General features: G+C 43.5%; 1 protein-coding gene across 4 annotated transcripts in view; it reads right to left on the reverse strand.

The window, feature by feature from the left end:
* Nucleotides 1–25,503, reverse strand: part of DIAPH1 (diaphanous related formin 1) — a 189,257-nt gene that overhangs the window by 101,310 nt on the left and 62,444 nt on the right. For 3 of the 4 annotated variants that reach the window (XM_084850935.1, XM_084850933.1, XM_084850931.1), the window contains exons 2-4: nucleotides 23,585–23,611; nucleotides 7,207–7,365; nucleotides 6,440–6,541 (exon numbers count right to left, since the gene is read on the reverse strand). In XM_084850935.1, the coding sequence (XP_084707061.1) occupies nucleotides 6,440–6,541; nucleotides 7,207–7,365; nucleotides 23,585–23,611 (288 nt within the window). Of the gene's footprint in view, nucleotides 1–6,439; nucleotides 6,542–7,206; nucleotides 7,366–20,851; nucleotides 21,223–23,584; nucleotides 23,612–25,503 lie in introns of all 4 variants that reach the window. The other variant, XM_084850934.1, reaches the window with a different exon arrangement.

Raw genomic sequence — 25,503 nt, forward strand, 5'->3', positions numbered from 1 at the left:
TACATCTCCCTCAACTTGTCAGAGACTCCCTCAGGTGGTGGCAACACCTCCAAAATCTACAGGCGGGCAGCCCCTTCCAGGAGCCAGACAGGATCACACTGACGACAGAGGCCAGCCTTGAAGGATGAGGAGCCCACTGCAACTCCCTCCTGGCCCAAGGAAAGGGAGCATAGAGGAAAAATCCCACAGCATCAACTAGCTGAAGCTCAGGGCAGTCCAGCTGGGTCTGAAATCCTTCTCATGCCAGTTGTTCAGAGGAGCAACTGGCATGAGAAGGATCTCAGCACTGGTTAGGCCTCATCTGGAGTACCGTGTCCAGTTCTGTGAAGCACACTTTAATAAGATACTTTCTCCATAACTTTGCCTTAGTATTGAAAACAGATTCCTTGGCTGAATCCTGATGATATTTTGGCACAAATTAAGTTATGGGAGAAGGAAGCGATAAAAAGAGCTTACAAATAACAAGGAAGAGGTAGAGGAGAGTTGTAAAAATCAAAACATGTTTTTATTGAGATTTGTTGGAGGATGGAAAATGAGGAGGGATTGTTGTGTAGAGGGGAGCAGAATGTATGTGATCTGGTTGTAGTTTTGTTGCAACAGGTGTGGTCACTGATTAATCTCTAAAAAGGGAATGCTAAGTCTTTAATCTCTATGGGATATATTCAATCGCTATTAATTATGTGGGGAGCGGAAAGCTGTAATTGCTCAGTACTGAGAGAAAGCATTCTGCATATGGTCAGAGGCACTCTTTATTTCACTCTTTGCTAACATTTGTGAAATATAAATGAATTCTAGCTATTCTAAACTCAATGCATACACACACACACTTATATGCATATACACTATTTTATATTTACGTAGATATAGATAGATATGCACACACACATTTGTATGTGTTAATATATCTATCTTAGCACATGCATATTTGTGTCATGGTCCTAGACTTTTAAGTATCTAGCAATGCCCCTGAATGTACTGTAAGACATGACCTTTCATACTTATTTGCCACTTCCACCCAGGTCTCTCTGCCATCCAAGTGTAAGAAATTAAAACTGGACCAATGAGTAAGTCCAGTCATATATATAATGTCCATGCATGTGGAGGGCTTTAGGGGCCTTCTGAAAAAAATGATGAGAATTCATTTTGATGTGCCCAGGATGAAATTTAGTGTGGAAGTCATTTTCTAACCGTGCTACTTGGCCATCAACTTTTTTTTTTAAATGAGCAATAATAGCTGGATCAATATTAATACTGATGAGGCCAATTTTAAATTTCTCACTGCACAATCCTATACTTGTCTATTCAGAAGTAAGTCCCATTGACTTCCATGGTATTTACTCCTGGAGAGGTGTGCATCAGATTGCAGCCTTAAGATATGAACTTATCTTTCTTCTGATATGTATTTCAAGTTCTCACAGAACCAGGCCCCATGCTTTGCCAGTATTTCTCTTGATTATTTATATGATAGCAGTCCCTAAAATAAAAGGTGGCTGGCTCTTCCTTCCTGCCTTCATGTTCTTGCAAATTGACAGGGCAATCACGGTGTTCCAGTGTGCAAACACAATGTCTTCAGGTATTTTATTGATCTGTAGTAGAGGTTGGTACCCTTCAGAATGGTTTACAAATGAACTTTATATACCAACCTGTATATTTTTCATAGGAACATGTTATGTTTCTTAAAAATGTAAGCATTTAATAATAAGTTTGCATTTAGTGACAGTAGTTACCTCATATCAATGCTTTCCTTTAGGACTTCAATTTTTTTACTCTTTAATTAACTTATAAATATGGTAACATTCAACCTGGATACAATCATACTAGCCTTTTGTCCCTTTGGAAGTATGATATCTTGAAGCCAGCGATGGCCAATGGGAAACTGAGAAGATTATTGGTTCAAGTAATATCAACTGTAATACAGCTATGGTTCAATTGAGGGGATGTGAACTTTGTCTTTTATTCATCATTAAGAACTATAGTCCTTCAAGATGTCATTAGCACCATACAGAATGTGTGTGAATTTTTTATTACTTTATTAGGTAGTCTTTAATTCAAGTATTTCATATTACATTATATATATATAGGTTTACATTAGTTAAAGAGACACATACAGAATGCAAAAGACAGCTTCAGTATGATGAAGCAACCCTGGCAACATGTGGTACTGCAAAAGAAGCTGTCATTTATAGGGTGATAGTCTTGTGTAAGGAGTCAGCAGTCAGAAACACAAGTTCAACAGACTATGCATCCTAGTTTTGATGGGCAGAGAACCTCAGCACAAAATGAGATCAGGAAGAGATTCTTATTTAACTTTTTTTTTTTTACTACATTTATATCCTACCTTTTTTGCAAGGAACCCAAGGAGGCTTACATGGTCCTCCTCCTTTCCCTTTTATCACTGCATTTTATGCGTTGCTTTAACCAAGTAAGTTAGTTAGTGTGCACCCTCCCCGCACCCCACACACACTCTTAAGGGCCTAATCAATGAATCTCTTGTCAAGGGCTCCTTGGCAGCCTCTCTCAGTCTAATCCAGTAGCCAAGTCCAGACACAGACAAAGGGATTCTTTTCAAAGCTTTATTCCTCTTTTACAACTTAACAACTCTACCGTTAGCAACTAGATATGAGCAGCAGAGTACCTATGCCCTAAGTTGGAACAGTTGGTCCCCGTTTGAAGGAGAATCACTGGCAGACCCTGAACTTATGGGCTAGGGAGAGTCCCTCCCCTTTTCCCTTGGGTCCTCTGGGCGCAACCGTTGCTTGCGCGCCAACCGGGCACTACGCCTCCTTTCCGCGCCCTCCATTTGGCGCCGCTCCCTGTGTCGGCGTCGCGCATCCAGCAAGACTTCTTCCCACGCTCTCTCACTCCCGGGACTGCTATCTATGCTAGGAATGCTGGTGGGAGGAATCTCTGCCAGCTGTTGGCCCTGGCAAGGATGAGCGCGCTCCTCTCCCAGGAGCGGCTGCTCTTCCTCAGAAGCAGAACTACTCTGGGATTCTATGGGCTCAGTGTCCACCCCGACATCTCTACATTTAAGAACAATTTTTTAAAATGCAAATACTATCCGCTATGAGAACTGATAATTATTGGGATCGCAGTGTTTCACATGACTGGACGTTAGTTAATTAGTTAGTTAGTTATTAATTACATTTATACCCTGCCTTTTTTCCTCTTGCAAGGAACCCAAGGCAGCGTACATAATCCTCCTCCTCTCCATTTCATCCTCACAACAGCAACCCTGTGAGGTGGGTTGGGCTGAGAGTCTGTGACTGGCCCAAAGTCACCCAGTGAGCTTCCGTGGCCAAGTGGGGACTAGAACCCGGATCTCCCGGCTCCCAGTATAGGCATGAATTTGTACTCATAATGGTGCTTCCACATGATGCATTTTGGTCAAATGTAGGGAACAGTCTCAGTTGCTGCTTCACTGAAAAGGCTGAAAGATGCTGCTGCTCACTGGCGGGACAGAACAGAGCATATTCCCATGATACCAAGAATACTGATGGGAAGAGAACATGGATATTCATGGACAGACTGGCTTATCTGAAATGTCATAGCAAACTATTTGAAATGAAACTATGGTTTATATTCCAAACATACACTCAAACCATGGTTTTACCCTGTATTTTTTTTCACACCCACCTTCTCTACTGTAGGGGTGAGCAGAAGGTCTCCAGATGTTTGGGACTTCAACTCCCAGCTGGCAGATAGTCATACATGTGGCACTCAGTGTAAAACAGTGGCTAGCCTCCACAACCCTGCTGGGTTTCTACCTTCATAGCTGTTTTTTTTTCTTATTTGCTACTGTTGGGTTCGTTTACCTGGAAAGTTATTTGCTAGGAGAAGGAGGGGAAGTTATTTCTACTTATTTATTTATATTTACAGTTATTTATTTATAGGCACTTACTAGTAGAAGGTGGGGAAGGGTCGACTGCCCTGGCCTCCTCGCCCTGTTGTTAAACTCGTACAGGTACTTAACTTGCTTGTGTGCTGACGCTTCGTCACTGGGATTCCTCAGTTGGAGAACTGGCTTCCTCACAAGCCTGCCTCTTTATATAGCTCTAGCTAGCTTGCCCCAATTGCTACTGCAGCCGATCTAGTCAGAGGGCTTCATTTAAAAAATAAGGGAGGCTGTGTCTCAACTACTGGTCTGGACTAGCTTCCAGTGAGTGGACAAGTAGGTCAGTTGAGCCCCCTGGAAGTGCAGATATTCTATTTCGGGGAAAGGACAACAGTCAGTGGGCCACTGGAGGGGACAAGGGACAAAGGGCAGGTGATCTGGGAAAGGGATGCTGTTCAGGCTCTGATGGGAATGCAAGGGGCTGACACTGAGTATCTGATTTAGGAAGGAATGTGGTTCGCGAGGGCTGAGCCCCTTTTTGTGTATTTTTTAAAAACTAAATAATATGCTGAACTCTCAAACTTAGGATGAGTCTACTTCTGAACTTTAGTTTATGAGCTGTTCTATAAGACCTAAAAGCTGAGCCTACACTGAGCCCAAACTGAAGTTAGCCTACACTTTTTTTTGTTTATAAGCAACCTCTGCTACAAGCTAGGTTTGCACAGTGGCCCTTGTCAATACAGAGCTATGTATTGCTCTACAGAGGTTGTCTTCAATGTCTCAGGAATGTCTGTTAGAGCAGGGCTGCAAGAACTCTAGTTCCTGCTGGAATTCCCCCCTGGGATTTAGCTCCCAATGGTAAATTTGTAAACGGTTACCCTTCTGGGATATAGCTCCTTTTGCTGTGCCCTTGTTTTGGCTTCAGCTAATAATTTAGGAGTTTAAATTAGTTTTAAATATTTACCTGAGGTAATTTAATAGATAGGTATATAGCACTTACCTTCTCCTCACACAAGTGCTTTACTCGTTTGTGTGCTGACACTTTGTCACTGGGTCTGAGACTCTTCATCACTGGGGCTCCTTGCGCTCGAAGACAGGATAATGATGTGGTTCACACATCACAATCCATGGGTTATTTAACCAATGGCTTGTCAGGGACGAGTGGGAGTGATCAAACACGCTGCCCCTGGTGCAGTCATCGCTTCCATTTTCAGTTAACAACCTACGATCACCTCGTTTGAAAGTTGTTAGCATGATGTCCAAACACAGACACTCTAGGTTGTTTACAATCCAGATTTACAACCCAAACGATCTGTTGTTGGGTTAACTCTGGGTTGTTTAAACTCTAAACAACCCAGAGTGTCCAAGTTCAGATGTCACCCTAACCAAATACAAACTGGGCAATTGTAGGTTGTTAACTGAAAGTGGAAGCAGCAAGTGCGTCAGAGGCAGCGTGCTTGCTCCCGCTAAATTTCAGCAATTAATGGGTTAAATAACCCACAAATAGTCATTACATGCAAACCAGGTCAATGTAACACCACAGCAAATGAGGTCAGTACATTACACCTGGAATCCTCACATTCCAGGTGTAACGATAAGGCTGCAAGATCATGGGCTGGTTTGCATGATATGACATTCCCCGTGAGTTAATTTACCCATGAGGGTGGTTGCGTCATGCCAGGCTCATTTTTGCATGGTGCCTGTGAGCACCCAGCTTGCCGTGGGTTGCTGTGTCATGCAAACCCAGGCAGGAGGGATTGTTTGAGGGCTAGGCAATCCTCAAATAATCCTAAAACAAGCCATGGTGCAACACAACTTCCGCAGGTAAATTAACCTATGGTGGGCTGTCGTGTTGTGTGAACCAGGTCAGTGGCTGTGTTTATATATCATGGGAAACTATGGTTTATCATGTCAGAGCTCATGGGCTCCCCCCACTCCTCTTTCAGAGCGGCCACACCAAGACTTGAAGCTTTTGTTTCCGTTTTAGATTAAGTGCAGTTTTGCGTGTTGTGCCAATCCTAAACTGTAGTTAATCTTAAACAATTGGTTTTTTAAAAAATAAGCCAGCTTCATAACCCATAGTTTGACATTCACTTGTTTCAAATAAACCATAGTTAAGATTAAGCACAGTTTGTCCGGTTTGGACAACATGACAAGGTCCTCTGCTGTTAATCAAAAATCAAAGTGAAAGCTTCTGAAGTCCTCCCCATAGCCATGCCAGCGGAGGAAAGGGACAGGGAGACCCATACCGATCACAATAAACCAAGCTGAATTAATGGCTGAGATTAGATTGATACTGGGAACAGACTAGTTCAAACTCTTAGCCCTTAAACTTCGCCAGCTCTCTCCTTATTCAAAGACTCTGTTGAAAGTATTAAGTTAAAAAACCATATTAAACAATACTACATTGTACTGACTCCAGATCCCCCTATAGAGGGCTTGATTTCTCCCCAACCTTGACAACTACCTCCTGAACACTTTTTAAATCTGCCGTTTACATTGCAGCATGGAGTGCTGCAGTTCAAAGTAAAATGAAGCAAAGTCCCCAAAGTGCTCTCTGGATTGTGACCACTCAACCTCAGCTTTCAGAGCACAGGAACTCACAGCTTTGGAAGTATGCAGGTACTGGGAGACCATCTCCCTCTTGATGCCAATGTCCTTCTCCCTTAGAGGCTGCTGCTTTTCTTCATTTAGATTCATATCCACCTATTGAAGAAAGCAAGAGAAAATGTCTTCTCATACACAGAAGGTTCTATTCTCTTGTCAAAATCTTAAGAATCCCGAACTGCATTAGATTGGGGGGGGGGGGGAGCCAGCAAAACGCAAGAGGGAAACATCCTTTCCTTTTGCTGCTTTTCCTCCCTGTCTTATAGAGTATCTTACCCAGTCTTACAAAGTATCTTCTCCCATATAAGTTTTGGCTTTTAGGGCTTTGTTTGTTTTGACATGAAAATAAGTCAGGATTTCTTCATCCCAAAGTCAAAAGGAAAATTTCTGGCATCACAGAGGTCATGGAAGCATCACATGCGGCAAGGAAGATAAGGGCCACCAAGAAGATGACAGCATACAGCTATAAGCAAAGTGAGCTTTTAGCCTTGCCATTCTCAAGTTAAGATCTTAACAGGGTTTCTTTAATCATTGCTGAAACAGCCTTTGCACCACCAGGCAGGACATAGTCCGGAAGTTCTCCTGCACCCATTTGCCTGCTGCTGCTTCATAATTCAACTTTCCAGAGGTCCCTAAGCTCTCCTTCCCTTTTGTGAATGCATCACAATCCATCTTCTTGCCTTGGAAAGGTGAGTATTGATCTGAAAACAGCACCTCAAATAATTAATTAAGAGGACAGAAAGGAGAAGCTTTGAACAACTTACCAACATCTGCTCAAAGAGGACCAGCACATCCTCATCTGAGATTTCCTGCAGCATCTGACCTGAGCCAGAAGCATCTGAATAGGAAGCAGAGGAATTCCTATGAGCAGCATTGGGCTTTTCTTTTTCCTTCTTTATCCTCATACTGGTGAATCTCTCAAGCTGGTAAAAAAAAAAAAGGTGGGAGATTAGCACAATGATTCTACTTTTGATACTTTTTAAAAAGGATAATAAATTTTAAAAGTCACCTTCAGTATCTTCCCAACTCACTATACCCAGTTCTGCTATTATTCCACATCAAGCACTCTGGAAAAAAAATTTCATTTGCCCGGAATGGAAATGTTAACAGTAGTGGGACTGTAACTATAATCCCGAAGATCATACCATATACTCTGTAAGAGCCAAGCTCAAGGTGGCTAACAGAAATATTAAAACAATCCTGCCAAAATGATGGGATTTTGTATGGGATTTTGACTGCAGCTGAGAAGGACTTGCCTTTTATGGCCACCCACCGAGTCTCAGCTGGCAAGGGAATATGGAGCAGGACCTCTGATGTTAACTTGAGTGTATGGGAGAGAACGTACAAGAGAAGCCATTCCTTAAGGTCCCCACGTCTCAGGCTATTTAGGGCTTGGAGGGAGCAATCCTACTGGGATAGGCAGCTGCCTCCAAATTCAGAGGCGACTGCCTATCCAATGCAGGGCAGGAGAAGCACGGAGGGGATCATCCCCTCTGCACTTCAGCCGCCCTGCATTTGTGGCTAGCCATGAGAAGGCGGAGCAGGGGAAGCAGCTGCCAGACGACATGCTGGATGTGTTGTACTGGCATTTCCACTATCCCCACCCCAGAATGCCCCATTTTCACCACTCCATGCTCCTCTTCCGAGCGAGGCAGCACGGGAGGGAGGGAAGGTCGGTTCCCAGAAACCGACGTATCCTATGGCCGTCTAGCTGCTGACTAGTGGCCATAAGACTGCTCCCTAAAAGTTATTAAAAAGCACCATTAATTGGGCCAGGAAACAAATAGGTAGCCAATTAAGATGGTACAATACAGATGATATATGTTTCCTCAATTTATTTCCAGCCAAACTCCTCGCATTGGCGTTTTAGACCAACTGAAGTTTCCAAACCATTTTTAAGAGTAGCCCCATACACAGCATATTAGTTTGTTTATTTATTTATTACATTTCTGTATTGCCCAATAGCAAAAGTTCTCTAGGCAGTTCAAAATAATTAAAACAACAAAATACAACATAACAAAATATAATATAGAAGTTTAAAACTACAATATAAAATAAAAAATAACAAACAAAATAAAACTTAGCAGCACCGCAAAGATTTAAAATACAGTAATAGAGTTAAAACAATAGAAACTGAAAGACTAAAATGCCTTGGAAAATAAGAACGTCTTCACCTGGCACCAAAAAGACCACAAGCTAGGCACCAGGGGAGACTCTCTGGGGAGCTCATTCCACAACAAGGGTGCCACAACAGAAAAGGCCCTCTTCTCAATAGCCACCCCCCTCACTTCATTTGGCAGGGCTTCCAAGAAGGACAACTGAAGACGATCTTAGGATCTGGGCAGGCAGCCAGCGGAGATGGAAAAGTACTGGCATAATATGATCAAGTTGGCCAATCCCCATTACCAATCTCGCTATCCTATTTTGGACCAGCTGAAGTTTCTGGATCATTTTCAGTGGCAGCCCCACATCTAATGCATTGCAGTAATCCAGACTATCTCTGTCCAGATAAGGACATAGTTGGTGTATCAGCCTAAGCTCATAAAAGGCACTTGTAATATCTGCCTGTTTTGTTATGTGTTTGTTTTCATTGTTAAATTTAACCTAAGTAAAATAGGGGTAATAGAGTCAGAGAGTGAGTGAAAGGTGGGAGGTGCCTGAGTGTGTGTGACGACTCTAAGATTATATAAAGGGTGAACTGACAGTTAGTCAGACAGGGCCTTAGGGATTGAAGAAGCAACATCTAGGTAGTGGGGTTTGTGTGTGGGATTTTAGGAGCGGTAGAGTAGGTAGGGTAGCTAGGAACAAGCATTTATTAATAATCATAACTTATAACTTTTCATGTTTTAAATAAATCTTTTGTTTTTAAAAAAATCCAAATTCCCACATGTTGATTGATTTTACGCTGCCTTTATTATATCTATTTCCTGGTTACTTCTCCTGTAGTGGGTTGAGAGAACCAATTGAGCATATCGGGTTTCTCTGGAACCCAGAGAGAGTAAAAGGGCCGAAGCTTGTGGGACAGTGGGTACAGCTGTCCAAAAGTGAAAGCAGGTGTTCCTGAGGCGTTTGGTTTTCAGTTTCTGAAGAGGAGGCTAGTGGAACCCCGGGCAGGAACGTCAGAAGTGGTGGCAGGATCGGGATACGAAGAAGTGCATTTTATTATGTCACAAATGGTCCACAAGTGACAGCAGGATCCAAAATAGAGGGATCAGAAATAAAGAGGCTTTATTTCCTCATAAACAATAATAAAGTGACCGAGACATTTTTAGTCACAGGAAGTGACAAGGAACAAAGAGTGAACTTAGGAAACAAAACAGCGATCCTTAAACTTATGTCAAGAGAACCCAAGTAGTAACATTGTTTGGGGAAAGAAAACTCTGGGGAGAAAATTGAGTTTTTAAGCATGAGAAAAGAAGATGCTCTTTACATTAGATAAATGTAAGAGTTTGAATCTCCCTTATGTGGGAAAATCAGTGGATGAGTTAAAAATGATGTTAATAGATCACTTCAGAGGCAGAGGTGCTGGAGAGGCTGAGGTAAATCCACTAAACCATGGCAATATAGAAATGTCGCCTCAGTACTTGGAATTTGAAAGAGAGAAACTGAGGACAAAGATGAAGTTAAAAGCAGCAGAATTAAGACAGAAAGAGATAGAGTTAAAACAGAAGGAGCTGGATAGAGATAAAATACGTGGAGGGGGGAGGGAGGGAGGGAGGGAGAGAGAGAGAGAGAGCGCGAACAAAAAGGGAAGTATAGGGAGGTAGAGATGGAAAGGCTCAAATTGGAGAAAGAGAAAATGTTGAGGATAAAAGGAGAACTGAGGAAGAAACCAGACCTCCTAAATTATCCCCTAAGGAGTTCACCCCATATGATATTGGTGGGGATCCAACAAGTGTTTTTCACCACGTTTGAAAGGGCTGCTCAAATGTGGAATATATCTCCAAATGAGTATATGAGATTTATTCCTAGTCTGATTAAAGGAGACTTGTCTGAGCTCTTTAACAGCTTTCCAGTGGATGGGGTAGTGGACTCTGAAACCTTCAAAGCAGATGTATATCAAACGTTTAGATATGAACCAGATTTTTTCAGGAAGAGGTTTAGAAACACTACCATAACATCCTATCTGGAGTTTGGTTATAAGCTTACTGATTATTTTGGAAAATGGATCAGTAGTGCTAGTGTTAAAAACAAAGATGATTTGAAAGAACATATGACTTTATATCAGCTCATACACCAATTACCTCAGAATTTAGAACTTGTCAGAGAAGCCTCAGACTGTTTGAAATCCTAACCTCCACTGGGGTAAATAGTGCTTCCCCAGTGCTATTGAAACAGAGTTCTAGAAAGACTAGTACTCCTGTCATCAGGACCTTTGCAAAGCCTTCTGGGAAATCATTCTCTGCTGACAGCTTATCAAGTGAACGTAGTGACTGACACAGATGCTGTAGAAACTGTTGCAGCGAAAACAGAGATTAGTCCCTTGTCCTCTTCTGGAAGGGAAATGGTTGGGGTCAAGATAAGAGGCCTATGGCAGGGAAAAGAGGACCAGACATTAGGTCCAAATCCCCTGTACCTGGGGGATGTGCGGAAATTTCTTTTTTTAATTATTTGGTTTTCCACAGTTGTGTAACAGTGGGAAACCAAAAGATACCGGCTTGCTCCTCCTGCACCCCTGTATGTTGCACTTGGCAAACATACGGGGCGCAGGAGGGGAAAGCATAGCATAGCATAGCGTCATAGGGTTGGAAGGGGCCTACAAGACCATCGAGTCCAACCCCCTGCTCAGTGCAGGAAGCCTGATTCCCAGGCGGTCTCCCATCCAAGTACTAACCGGGACTGACCCTGCTGAGCTGCCGAGATCAGACGAGATCAGGCACATCCAGCCCATTACTTGCCTGTATCGAAACCCCTTCCCCAGGTCGGGGGAAAGATCTTTCTCACGGCTTGACTGTCAAAAGTCAAGCTGTGAGAAAGATTTTTCCCTGACCTGTGGACAAACCTGTTTTTTATGGGAAGGAGGAAGGGGCCGGGAGGGAGGGGGGGGCCATGTGGGGAAACCCCCAAAGGCCCCACGGCATGACTGGGAAACCCGCAGGTAAGTAGATAATTTTAACCCATCTTCCTCCTGCCCCGTGGGGGGGGGTTAGAAAAATCACCCACTTACCTGTGGATTTCCCAGCCATGCAGGGGCAGAAAAACACCCCAAGGAGACCCCCTACTTGGCCCCCAACTCCCCACCCGACCCTACCATCACATAAATAACAGGGTTGTCTCCATTTAACCCCAAAGATCTTTCTCGCAGCTTGGTTCTGACAGCCAAGCCATGAAAAAGATCTTTCCCCCAAACTGGGAAGAAACCTGTTTTTTATAGAAAGGAGGGGGGAATGGGGGGCCATTCCCACCACCTCCCCACCCTCCTCCCCTTTAATTTTTTAAAAAAATTTCTTCATAGCAACCCTGCACAAGATCACCATGAAGACATTTTTTTAAAGGATATAAAGGTGCCCTGGGCCAAAAGTCAGGAGTGGGGGCGCAAACTCCAAGCCCCTCCCAGGATTGTTGGGCCAATACAGTCCTTGGGGGGGATGGATTTCCCCCACCCCCACCCCCAATTTTTGGCACGGGGCACCTTTAGCTTCTAATGCAATCCAATGGGTGCTTTTAAGACTCATTGGATTGCATTGGAATGGAACATTGGTACTTACCAAGAAAGTTCCTTCTGGGTTGGTGTGCGGAAGGCATCCCACAGCTCCCCCTATCGCCCAGGAAAAGTGGGGACCCACGTGACTGAGTTTTAAACACACTATCGGTCCGAAGCTCCTCCTAGCCAGTTCTGTCCATGGCTAAAGCTCAGAAATTGAGGAAGAAAACATCATAGGTAAGGAAGAACCACAGAGGAATAGACAGTTTATTAGTAAATACATAGACATAAGTCTGAGAAAACACACTTTGAGGATCCTCAGGAGAAGGCCTGGCCAGCTAAGTGCAGAGATGAGTGGCCTGATTACCTATGCAAATAGACTCGGTGGTGATGCAGGATATGGTTGGGATGCCTTCCGCACACCAACCCAGAAGGACCGTTCTTGGTAACTACCAATGTTCCATTCTCCAGGTTGGTGTGAGGAAGGCATCCCACAATGGGACATGCTAAAGCTAAAACCCTTATTTGGGTAGCGGGGGGTGAGGGAATGATGCTGAGTCTATCGTAGTGCTACTACCTGCTGGGGGACTCTCCTGCCAAAGGAGGCATCCGCTGAGGCATATGTGTCTATTTTGTAATGCCTTATGAAGGAATTAGGACTTGTCCAGGTAGCCGCCTTGCAGATTTCTGCCAGGGGAGCATTAGTACTTAAGGCGGCTGATATGGCTGGTGCACTAGTGGAGTGAGCTGTGACTACCAACAGCTTGGGGAGGCATGAAGCCTCACAGGCTGAAAAAATACATGCTTTTAACCACCTAGCTAAAGTTGATCTGGTAACCTTCTTGCCCATAACAACAGGGTGGAAAGAAACAAAACGTGAGTCAGATTTTTGAAAGGACCTTGTCCTTCTTAGGTAAACTTCAATAGCTATGCGGACATCTAGCTTGTGCCAGGCCTTCTCCTGTGGGTGAGAAGGTTTAGGGCAGAAAGAGGGCAGAATAAGTTCCTGTGACTATGGAACAGTGTGTTGACTTTAGGGATAAGAATCGGGACTGCTCAAAGGACAACGGAATCCCTATGGAAGGGGATGAAGCCTTTTCTGATTGAGATGGCAAATACTCTAAGATTCTGCAAGCAGACATGATGACAAGAAGGAAAAGAACTTTTTGTGACAGAATTCATAGCAGGATAGATCTAATTGGCTCAAAGGGAGTTTTAGTCAATGTAGAAAGTACAACTTGTAGGCTCCAGGAAGGCAACCTATGGACTCTGGGAGGACTCTTGAGAGCTACTCTGCAGAGGAATCTTTTGATGTGAGGGTGTGAACTTAGTGGCTGTCTACCCAGCTTGGAAAGGACCGATGACAGCCCTGATGTTTGTCTGCACAGGGTGCCTGGTTTCAAGCCCATCTGGAGGCCTTTCTGGAGAATGGCTAGGAGTTCCTTGATGCCTGCTGCCCGTGGATTAAGTTTTTCCCTTTCACTCCATCTGCAGAAGGTCTACCAAGCTGTTTCGTAGATTCTAGAGGGGGAGTCTTTGAGGGATGCCAGGAGGGTGCGTATGCCACCCTCAGAGTAGCCCAGGGTTAAGTAGACGGACTATTTAGCAACCAGGCAGCTATTTTTAGCCAATTTGGGTCTGAGTGGAGTACTGGTCCCTGAGACAAGGGGTCTGACTTCTGGGACAGGAACCATGGTCCTTGCTCTGCTAGGGCTAGGATTCTGGAGAACCAGGGTCATCGCAGCCAGAAAGGGGGGCTACTAGGACTATCATAGAATCATAGAATAGTAGGGTGGAAGGGGCCTACAAGACCATCGAGTCCAACTCTGTGCTCAATGCAGGAATCTAAGATAAAGCATCCATGACGGATGGCTGTCCAGCTTCATCTTGAATGCCTCCAGTGTGGGAGAGCCCACTACCTCCCTAGGGAATTGGTTCCATTGTTGTATTGCTCTAACAGTCAGGAAGTTTTTCCTGATGTTCAGCTGGAATCTGGCTTCCTGTAACTTGAGCCCATTATTCCGTGTCCTGCATTCCGGTTGGAGCCAATGTCACCCTGGCGGCGTTCTGCTGAGTCTCCGTGGTACGCTATCTCAAACAGCTTTTAAAAGGATGAAAAACCTTTTCATCTTCCCCTGGAATTAAAAGGGGAGGCAAGAGCAGCATCTGGATGAAATCTTGGAAGAGTAGCCCTTTTTGTGAAGCAGCAGAGGGGCTGGGCTCTGAGGCTAGTCTGCCAGAGCTTAATCATCACTCAAAGTTGTTTTTAAACTCCTATCTAATTAGGAGAATTCAGGGCTGACGTACTCCAATGTAGGTTTTAGCATTTATGGGCTAAGGAATACCAGCAATATTTGAGGACCTAAAAGATTTGTTTAAAAAGAAGGATGGCAACACCAAGGAGGAGAAAAGGAATAGGAGTGCTGCCCCCCCGACACACACACACACACCTCCCTTGGCAAAAGCTTCGAGAAACAATGAAAATACAGAGGAGTTACTTGCTCTGATAAAAACTTTGTCTTTGCAATTTGCTGAACAGGCTAAGAGACTAGATACAATTCAAAATGCCATCACCACCCTGCAAGGGGCTGTGAACTTAATTAACAACTCTTGGCAAAAAATGGAGGCGAAGGTTAATGAGCTGCAAGATCGAGTGGCAGTGCAGGAGACTGTCTCACAAGCTTTGCACAACAGTTTTTCTGCAAGAATCTCCCAATTAGAGGCTTTCACATGCAGAGCAAATGCGTGTATTATTGGTATTAAAGATCTATCTATTGATGTAAATTTGCTTACTTTTGTAGATAAGTTCCTGCATGAGATACTTCCTTTGTCATCTGATTATGTACTTGACACTGAGCACACATTCCCTGTGCCAAATGCTAAAGGGACTGACTATACGATTATAGTTCAATTTGCAAGAATCGCCACAAAAAATCATATCCTGCGTTTGGCAAGACGGGGGAAATCTTCTTTGGGGATCAAAACAAGTTATGTTATTTCCGGATTACACCAAAGAAGTTGTTGATAAAAGGCTATTTACCAAAGCGAGAAACCTTGCCTTTTCTCAAGGTTTCTTGAAACAAATGAATTTACAATAACAAATGAATTTACAATATCATTTAAAACAACAAATGAATTTACAATATCATTTAAAATATCCTGCTATGTTTTGCATTTTTTCCGAAGATCAGATGAAGAAGTTTCTAAATCACGAAATGGCGGAGGTGTGGCTAATTGGAAAAACACGCGAGACTTCTGCTCCAGCCCCATGAACTGGAATTTACAAACATGTTTTGTCCATCGGCTATGTTTAAGATCCAGGCTAGGCCAGAGATAGCTGGTTATATATATCCTTTCTTTTTCTTTCATCCTTTTTCCTTTTTTTTCTTCTTCTCTTAAAATGGATATGATATAGACTATTTAAATCTTCTGTGTGAGGGTGTACAGAAATGTGCACACTCATTTATATATTTAGAAATGATACTATCTAAAATACAGAGAGTATAAAATATATTACTGATTGTTCTATTTTTATCCTTTATAATCTTTCTTTTCTTTTTAATTATTATTATTATTATTATCAATATTATGATACTAGGATTAGTAAATATTTCTGGCTGGTTGTTCCGAAGCTTTATCATTATATAGAAGCTAAAAGGCATAATATGACCAATGGAAATTAATTGCAAGCTTGCTTCTTTGTTATAAGCCTGAAGATACAATACTGAAATTGATTACTTATGCTGTATTGACCTGTAAGATTGGTATAATTTTTAAGTAGAGTGATATTTGAAATTTATTTGTAATGTACTTTAAATTTAAGTTTGTTATGTAAACTTCTGTTTATATTTTGCTTTGTTTTCCTCTGTTTTTGTGTTTTCCTCTTTACCCTTCTCTCTCCTTTTTATATTATCTCCTTTCTTTCTCTCTTTTTTCTCTATTTCATTATTGATTGGTCCTCTTGAGAATACTGTAATGTTGGAAACTGTAGAATATGATTATGTTGTTGGTGTTCTTTGGTTCATTTATAAAGATAAAAGTAGAATAAAAAGTATTAGAAAAAAAGAGAGAGAGAGAAGAGATCCTGGCCTTCCTCTCTGTGACAACCTTTCAAGTACTTGAAGAGTGCTATCATCTCCCCCCTCAGTCTTCTCTTCTCTTCTCAAGGCTAAACATGCCCAGTTGTTTCAGTCTCTCTTCATGGGGCTTTGTTTCCAGTCCCCTGATCATCTTTGTTGCCCTCCTCTGAACCCTCTCCAGCTTGTCTGCATCCTTCTTAAACTGCGGTGCCCAGAACTGTACTCTAGATGAGGCCTAACCAGTGCTGAGTAGAGGGGAACTTGTACTTCGTGGGATTTGGATGTTATACTTCTATTAATGTAGCCCAAAATAGCATTTGCCTTTTTTGCAGTCGCATCACATTGTTGGCTCATATTCAGCTTGTGATCAACAACAATTCCAAGATCCTTCCCGCTTGTAGTATTGTTGAGCCAAGTATCCCCCATCTGGTAACTGTGCATTTGGTTTCTTTTTCCTTGGTGCAGAACTTGGCATTTATCCCTATTAAATGTCATTCTGTTGTTTTCTGATCAGTGCTCCAGTCTATCAAGATCACTTTGAATTCTGTTTCTGTCTTCCAGGGTATTAGCTATCCCGCCCAATTTTGTGTCATCTGCAAATTTGATAAGTGTTCCCTACACCTCCTCCTCCAAGTCAATAATAAAATGTTAAAGAGCAATGGGCCCATGACTGAGCCCTGCAGTACCCTGCTCATTACCTCTCCCCAGCTGGAGAAGGTCCCACTGATAAGAACACTTTGAGTCCGATTCTGTAGCCAACTGTGGATCCACATGATTGTTGTTTCATCTAGCCCACTTTGAGCTAGTTTCCTCATCAGGATATCATGGGGCACTTTGTCGAAAGCTTTGCTGAAGTGGAGGTATATGATGTGGACTGTGGGAATGCTGTGGACAAGGGAGGTGACCTGATCAAAACATGAGATCAGATTCGTCTGGCAGGACTTGTTCTTGACAAATCCATGTTGACTTCGAGTAATCACTGCATTGTTTTCAAGGTGCTTCCAGATGGATTGCTTTATCATGTGCTCCAGAATTTTCCCAGGGATCGATGTCAGACGGACTGGTCTCAAGTTCCCAGGTTCCTCCTTTTTACCCTTTTTCAAGATAGGGACAACATTAGGCCTCCTCCAGTCATCTGGCACTTCACCCGTCTTCCATGATTTCTCAAAGATAATAGACAGTGGTTCTGAGAGTTCTTCTGCCAGTTCCTTTATTACTCTAGGATGCAGTTCATCTGGCCCTGGGGATTTGAACTCATTCAGAGTAATGAGGTGTTCCTTGACTATATGCCTATCAATCTCGAGCTACAATCCTGCCCCTTCAGCCTATACTCTGCCTTTGCCAGGGCGTCACAGACCCTATTTCAGGGGAAGATTGAGCCAAAGCAGGAATTGAGCACCTCTGCCTTTTCCTTGTCATCTGTTATCATTTTGCCATCCTTATTGAATAGCTGAACCACCATTTCTTTTCTCTGTCTTTTACTATGCACGTATCTGTAAAAAGCCTTTTTGTTGCCTTTAGCATCCCTCGCTAACCTCGGCTCGTTCTCAGCTTTAGCATCCCTGCAACTGTGTGCTACCTGCCTGTACTCTTCCTTTGTAGCTTGGCCTTCCTTCCCATCCTATATGTGGGCTTTTTTGTTTTCAGGTCATCTCTAAGATTGTTGTGAAGCCACATTGGCTTCTTCTGTTGTCTTCTGCCTTTTTTCCTTGTTGGAATTGTTTGTAATTGTGCCTTGAGAATTTCTTTTTTTAAAAACTCCCACCCATCTTGGACTCCTTTTCTCCCTAGAGATGCTTGCCATGGGACCTTACTTATAATTGTTCTGAGTTTATTAAAATTGGCTTTCCTAAAATCCAGGGTACACGTTTGGCTACACTTGGCTTTTGCTTCCTTTAGAACCAAGAACTCTAGTATAACATGGTCACTTCTCCCCATGTTCCCCTAACTGCTACTTGATCCACTAAGTCATCTCTGTTGGTTAGGATCAAGTCAAGGATAGCAAATCCTCTAGTTCCTTCCTCTACTTTCTGTAGGAGTAAGTTATCAGCAACACAAGTCAGGAATCTCTTGGAGGGGCCATGTTTTGCAGAATTTGTCTCCCAACAAATATCGGGGAAATTGAAGTCCCCCATTACTACTACATCATGCTTCCTTGAAACACTGGCAATTTGCTTCTCAAAAGTTTCATCCTCGTCTTCTCCTTGATTGGGTGGCCAGTAGTAGACTCCAACTGCGAGGTTCCTTTTATTCTTTGCTCCATTTATTTTAACCCAGATGCTCTTGATGGGGTGACCAAGTTCATCCTCCTGTATTTCTGTGCAGAGATATGTTTTAACATACAGTGCAACTCCACCTCCCTTTCTGTTCCTCCTGTTCTTTTTGAACAAGTTATATCCTTCAATTGCTGTATTCCAGTCATGGGAGTCATCCCACCAAGTTTCAGTCACACCTATCAAGTCATAATTTCCCTCCCGTATTAAGAGTTCAAGTTCATTCTTTTTCCCATGCTCTGGGCATTAGTGTATAGAGATCGAAGACCACGTGCTTTATAGTCTGGCTTTCTTCCTACATGTTTCTGAGGACTATTATTGGGTGCTATTAGAGCTGTTCTCTCTGTTGTGGTGCATGAGCCTGCATCCATTTTGTTCCTTTCTGATTTTCTGCAGAACTCTGGCTAGCAGGGGGATTAGAGGGAATGCATAGAGCCTTTCTTTCAGCCAGTTGCTGTACAGTGCATCTATTCCTTCGGCTCCGTAAGACTGGAATCTGGAAAGAAACCTCAGCAGCTTGTGGTTGTGTCTGGATGCAAACAGGTGCAGCATAAGTGGACCAAGGCGGTACGATTCTATTTGTTGTTGACTTAGTTTGCTGTATTGTTCGGAGTACCTTTGATGTGTTGGGCTGATATGGAGACTAACTTCCACTCGGCCCCAAACAGCATGCTCTGGGCCGCCAGGTGGAGGGAGCAGGATTTGGTACCCCTTTGAAACATTATGTGTGCTTATGCCGTTGTGCTGTTCGTTGTGACTAGGATGTGAGAATGTAACAACTGGCATGGAAAGGATTTCAGACCCAGCTGGACTGTCCTGAGCTTCAGCTAGTTGATGCTGTGGGATTTTTCCTCTATGCTCCCTTTCCTTGGGCCAGGAGGGAGTTGCAGTGGGCTCCTCATCCTTCAAGGCTGGCCTCTGTCGTCAGTGTGATCCTGTCTGGCTCCTGGAAGGGGCTGCCTGCTGTAGATTTTGGAGGTGTTGCCACCATCTGAAGGAGTCTCTGACAAGTTGAGGGAGATGTACAGAGTGGTGATTTCTCCTTGCTATTTGAGCTAGGAAGGACAGCTGGAACCATTGTTAGGGGCAAGAGTGCAGTCTGGCCCATGGGGGGATGCTAAGACATGAGATCATCAAAACCAGAAGATAAGCTGTGTCCAGTTTGGCTCAAGCATTCCAGTGCTTGAGCCAAACGGAACATCTGGCTATGTTAGTAACTGCTATGGAGGGGGCTGAAAGTGCATCTTGTGTGGCATCAGCCAGGAAGACAAAAGATGTAGAGAATTTGTTCAGTCCTCTATGTAAAATTGTCTGATCTAATTCCTTAATGTTTATTATGTCTTCCACCCATAAAATAGAAGCTCTTTGCGAAATAAAATGATACTGCTGAGGCCCTTAAGGTGACTTCTGAAGCTTCATGTGCCTTTTTATAAGCTGTATCAGACCTCTTTTCCCCATGGTCTTTAGGGGAATATCACCATCTTTTGGCATTACAGAGCCCGAGAGCAAGGCCACCACAGGGGCATCTACTAAGGAGACCTGCAGTTCTTCCATCACATCATGAGGAAGAGTGTAAAATCTGTGCACTGTACTGACCTCTTTTCTCCCTGGTGTGGAGATTTCCACTCCTCTTTCATTAGTTTATTAAAGGAGTTAGGAAAAAGTACCTCTCTGGTGGTTGGCCTGGGTTCCGGAAACATCACCACCTCTCTAAATAATTATTGCTGTTTCTCAGTTGGAGCTGGGTCTCTAGCTAGGGAGGCAATTGCTTTAGACAATAAGGGTAAAAAGTCCTCTTTGTTAAAGAATCCATCAGATGAGGAATGCTCTGTAACCTCTAGGTCTAACCATCCACCCTCATCCCTTTCTGAAATGGACTCTGGAAGCAAAATTATAGAGGAATCACTGTCAGGTTGGGGATCAGTCAAGGTGGTCTTGGGACTGTTAGTGTGACCTGTGGCTGTGGGGTGTAAGTCTGGAGAGTCACCCCCAGAGCCAACTGATGAGTGTAAATTATGGGTTGGGCTAGGCTGTTTTGATTTTGAACTCTTATTTTTATTTTTGTTTTCTAAGTGCAGAGGACGAGAGGAGGAAGAATCAGAAATGTGCAAGTTTCTGGTGCATTTTGCAGAATGGCTTGATCTCAAGGTTTATTTAATAAATGGTCAGTCAGATTGCCCAGTACTGTCTTAGTGATCTGGGATAAGACTGATTTATCTAATTAAACCATGCTTGTGATAGGTGGTGGTGGTGGACTATCTCACTGTTCCCTGTCTGAGCAGTGGAGGAGGTGGAGGGAAGAGGGGCTTCCCTTTGCAAGTTGGAATCAAAACTGCAACTTAAAATGGCCACCCGCTTTGTTTGGCGGGAATCCTCCATGTGGGGGGAAAAACAAAAATGAATTTGATCTCACCTTTGATGTTGTTGGAGCATCTAGCCTTTGTTGTTCCATTACTTCCTCCTCCTGTTCTGAGTGGAGAGGGTGGCCTGCAGTGCCCCCACCCCCCAAGCTTTGTCCACTTCTTTCTTCTTTTGAGGCCAGGTTCACACCCATCCTTATCTCCCTCCATGATCCTCAGTAGGCAGCCAAAGCGAAGTCGGCAAACTGGATGAAGCAGGCAAACTGGCATCATCCTGCCAATCCTCCTTTTGTCTACTGATGGCTTCTTAAGGACTCTCACATGAGTCATTGTTTTCTTTTTCTTTTCAGGCTTTGAAATGGTTTTCTTTGCCCAGGGGTCATGGAGAGGGATAGGCACAAGGGCAGGGAGAAAGAAGCAGAAACTTGGGGGCGGGGGGGGGGGGAGGAAGGGTGAAAAAATAAAGGCTGGTTGTGAGGGAAAAAGTCAAAGAGGTAAGGAGTTTAAGAAATTTTAGAAATAGAGATAAGTATGGGCTTGAGATAGGAGATGAGAATTAGCTCTGTCCTGGGTGAAAAGCAGGGATGAACTGGCTAGGAGAAGCGTTGGACAGATGAGTGTTTAAAACTCAGTCATGTGGGTCCCTGCTTTTCCTGGGAGATAGGAGGAGCTAACTCATTGTGGGATGCGTTTCTCACACCAACCTGGAGAATCTAAAGGTGGCACATGCTGAAAATTGGGAGGGACTCCAAGCCCCCCCAAAGGACTGTTGGGGCAACACAGTCCTCGGTGGGGTTGGATTTTGCCCTCACCCCCAGTTTTCAGCAAGGGGCACTTTTAGAATCCAGTGCAAGCCTATGGGAAGATAATTCTCCATAGGCTTGCACTGTTTTTTAAAAGTGCCCCGTGCCCGAAAATTGGATGCAGGGGGAGGAATCCAATGCCCCACCATGGGCTCTTCTGGCAACAACACCCATGGCAGGGAATTGGATTCCCACCTACATCTGATTTTCAGGGATGGGGCACTTTAAATCCCAGTGGAAGTCTATGGAGGTCACCTTCTCCATAGACTTCCATTGGGATTTAAAACGCCATATCCCCGAAAATGGGATGGGAGGAATCCAACCCCGCCCCCATGGGTACTATCTCTCTAAGGGCCCATGGTGGGGGACTGGATCCCCCCATCCAATTTTCGGGGATGGAGCACTTAAAAAAAAATTGTGGCCCCTTTTGCACAAACGGGACTAGGAAAATAGAAAAGGGGCTCCAACCGCAATCAAGACTGTGATCAGAGCTGGGAAGGGGGGATCAGCAGGGACAAAGCGGATGCCCATGACAGCCCCTCCATGTTGCCGTTCGGGCACCACTGGAGTGGCTCTCACAGGCAAGGGGAAACGGCACAGGCAGTGGCTTGGCCACGATAGCAGCCCTGCCTGGCAAGAGTGGCAGGGGCTTCTACCGCTCTTGCTGAGCGACTTGCTACCTGATGCCCTTTACCCATGATGGATTGGCATGTCTGGCACGACACGCTGACCCACCATGGGTAAAACAACCCCTGCCACAGATCGCTGATTCTCAGGGTGCGTTGTTTGAGAAAAACAACCCACCCTGATAAGAACAGTCCAGGTTCTCACAACACGCTAACCCATTATAGGCAGTCACCCATGATGGGTTAGCATGTCGTGTGAACCCAGTCAATCTCTCCTTCCCCAGGAGCAATAATCCAGATTTAAAATAAAATAAAATATAACAGGAAACAACACATTGCACTCAGAATTAACAATTTAGGATATGGCATTATAAACTAATATTTTTCCAGTAATCAAATGTGCAAATCATTCCTAAAGAAAAGTTTTGTCACTTATCCAAAGGTGCATCTTCATTATAAACTCTTTGCTCTTCATTGGTTTTACACACACTGCAGATGCACCTTGTTAGCAATCTCTAGCTTTCTGCACTATACATCTTAAACAATGTATCACAACCATTAAAGCTCTTACACACACGCAGTATCAGGAGGGGGGGGGTGCGGTTAGGACATGCACTCCAGGAACAAACCAAGCCACACGGATACGATGCCCTCCAGCTCCATTCCAGCAAGGCAACCAAGAAGAACAGCATTGTCAATGGTATCAAACACCTCTGAGAGGTCCAGAAGACTCAACAGAGATGCACATCCCCTGCCCATCGCCTGGTGCAGATCATCCACTAGGGTCAGCAGGCCATTTCAAAAGCCCACAGGAATCCATCGGCTTCTAGGGGCCAATGGTTCTAAAGGGCTTTTGAACAAATTTAGATGTAGCTCACGTAAAGATGTGGCCTCTTCTTTCCTAAATGTCCTTGAAATGCCACCAGCAGAAGATAAACCACCAATGTCAGTTATTATCAGGTTCCCAAGTAATCATTCTACAACCACCACCTAGGGTCTTAGAGAACACACAGGCCTGCATTCAGGCAGACAGAGTTCAGTTTTTACAAGCACCACACACACACACACACACACACACACCCCTACCTTATAAAAAGGCCAACATGCATGAGGAACACAGATGGGATTGCATGCTAGTCTCAAAAAGCAGGTCACATACTCTGTCAGAGCAAGTGCTTGGTGCAAGTTAACGTGTACATGGCATGGCAGTACAGAAAACACAATCAAGAAGCTGGCAACAGAAGTATATACAGATGGCACACAGAACCCTTTTTCTGTGTGTGGTGGGGGTGGGGGGGAGTTACAAGCAAGAAAGATAGGTAATGCAAAAGAAAAAAATTAAAATGATCACTCTTACCTCATCAGCCATCACCCGCTTCAGATTCTGTGATTTGAGAAAAGGAGGAAAAGGGAGAGAGAACTGAATCAGTGACACAAGAAAAATCCAAAACTAGAAAGGGATGGGGAATATATAGAAGTGGGTATTTATCTGATTTTGCATGTCCCCTTCTTAACCAAATATAACACAATTAAATATTTCCAAATGCTTCATCCGCATTCTTAGGATCTTATTCAACAGCAGTCAAGCCCCAAGCAAGTATTTGCACTGAATTCTGAAAAATACTTTAGACCAGACTAAGAAGGAAACATCAAAGACCTTGGAATCTGATGGCAAGTTTTATGAGATAGTACAGTACAGCTTAGTTTGCCACCATAAGAGGTCTGGTATTAACAGCAATGTTCAAAAATGTAGCAACTGTTAATGTTACCTTGGCACTAGAGCCATCCAAATAGAAAGCAAGCAGAAATCCATCAAAGTGTCCAGGAAATAACACTGAAAAAGGATACAGCAATCGTTCCCTAGTTCCCTTACAAAAACTACAGTAATACACCACATGAGGACAACTATTTTAAAATGAAAATGTTTGGGGTCCTCCTGTACTGTGAAAACGTGTTTCAGAGCTAGAATTCTAAGAATGGGAATTTATTTATTTATTTCGTGTCCAGATCAAACTTTGCTCTGCTAAAATGTAGCCACTGCCACAGCTTTGTCATTACCTTGCTGTAGATCATCAACAGTACAAGACTCCAGCATTAATCAACACACCATCAGATGCACTGGGTCTTGGGTTTCTCCACACTCACATAATGTACTGTCGTCAACCAGCAACCCCCACTTAAATAAATTCGTCTTACACCTTGGTACCCCCATCCTCATCCTATTTATTGTCCTCCAAACTATATAGGGGAGAGTATTTCTAGCGGCCATTTCTTCCTTCGTTAAAATACTCAAGTCGGTATGCTCATTCCTCCATTTACTTATCCGATTCTGTTCTCTGGTCCCCTCTAGGATATTAGTTCTTGACATGAAGTTCTTTCTAGATCCAAGTCAACGAACTGGGGGAATATATCCACTCAAAGGGTGACGAGAGTCAGTCTCTTGCTTAGTTCTTTCGGCATCTGCTTCTACTTCCCTTCTAATCTTAGGTGGAGCAATGCCAACAAGAGAATATAGTTTATTAACGGGTGTTGGTTTGAGGCATCCCGTCACTATGCGCATTGCCTCACTCACAACAATATCTACTTGCTTCGCATGCCGATGCGTTCCATACTGGTGGTGCATATTCAGCAGTAGAGACACTCAAAGCCATAGCTGATGCTCCTAACGTAGCTGGCTGGGCTCCCCATGTATAGTTTGTCAATCGTCAGATAATGTTATTCCTAGCACATACTTTAGCCTTAGTATTCAGGCAATGTTGCTTAAAAGAAAGCATTCTATCCAACATAACACCCAAGTATTTAGGTGTTGTGCAATGTTGTAATCTATTCCCTCTCCACGTAATATCCAGTTCAACTCCTGCATCTTGATTATGAAGATGAAAGGCACATACTTGGGTTTTACTTGGATTTGATTTTAAGTGATTATTATCATAATACTGCTCCAGTTCTTCTAAGGCCCATGATAATTTTACAGCACACTCATCGAAACACGGTTAAAATATAAAATATATGTGATATTTGCAGATTAGTGTTAGTTGCAACTCCAAATGATACTGAGTGTGGTTCCCAATGAATGACAAGGAGAAAAGACAAAGTCAAGTAGAGAAAGACAGAGGCAAGTAGAAAAGACAGAAATAGAGAAAGTGGCAGACAGATAGAGAAGGGAGAAAAAGAAGAAGAAAGAGAAGGCAAGAGGCAAAGAGAAAGAACATTTGTAGAAAAGAAGCGTGGCCATAGTTGCCCCCAGGGTGAATTAGAAGCAACTAATTATGCCTG

The sequence above is a fragment of the Heloderma suspectum genome, chromosome 4 (assembly GCF_057233095.1).
Source record: "Heloderma suspectum isolate Gila_16-S chromosome 4, 16-S_ref, whole genome shotgun sequence".
Classification (NCBI taxonomy): domain Eukaryota; kingdom Metazoa; phylum Chordata; class Lepidosauria; order Squamata; family Helodermatidae; genus Heloderma; species Heloderma suspectum.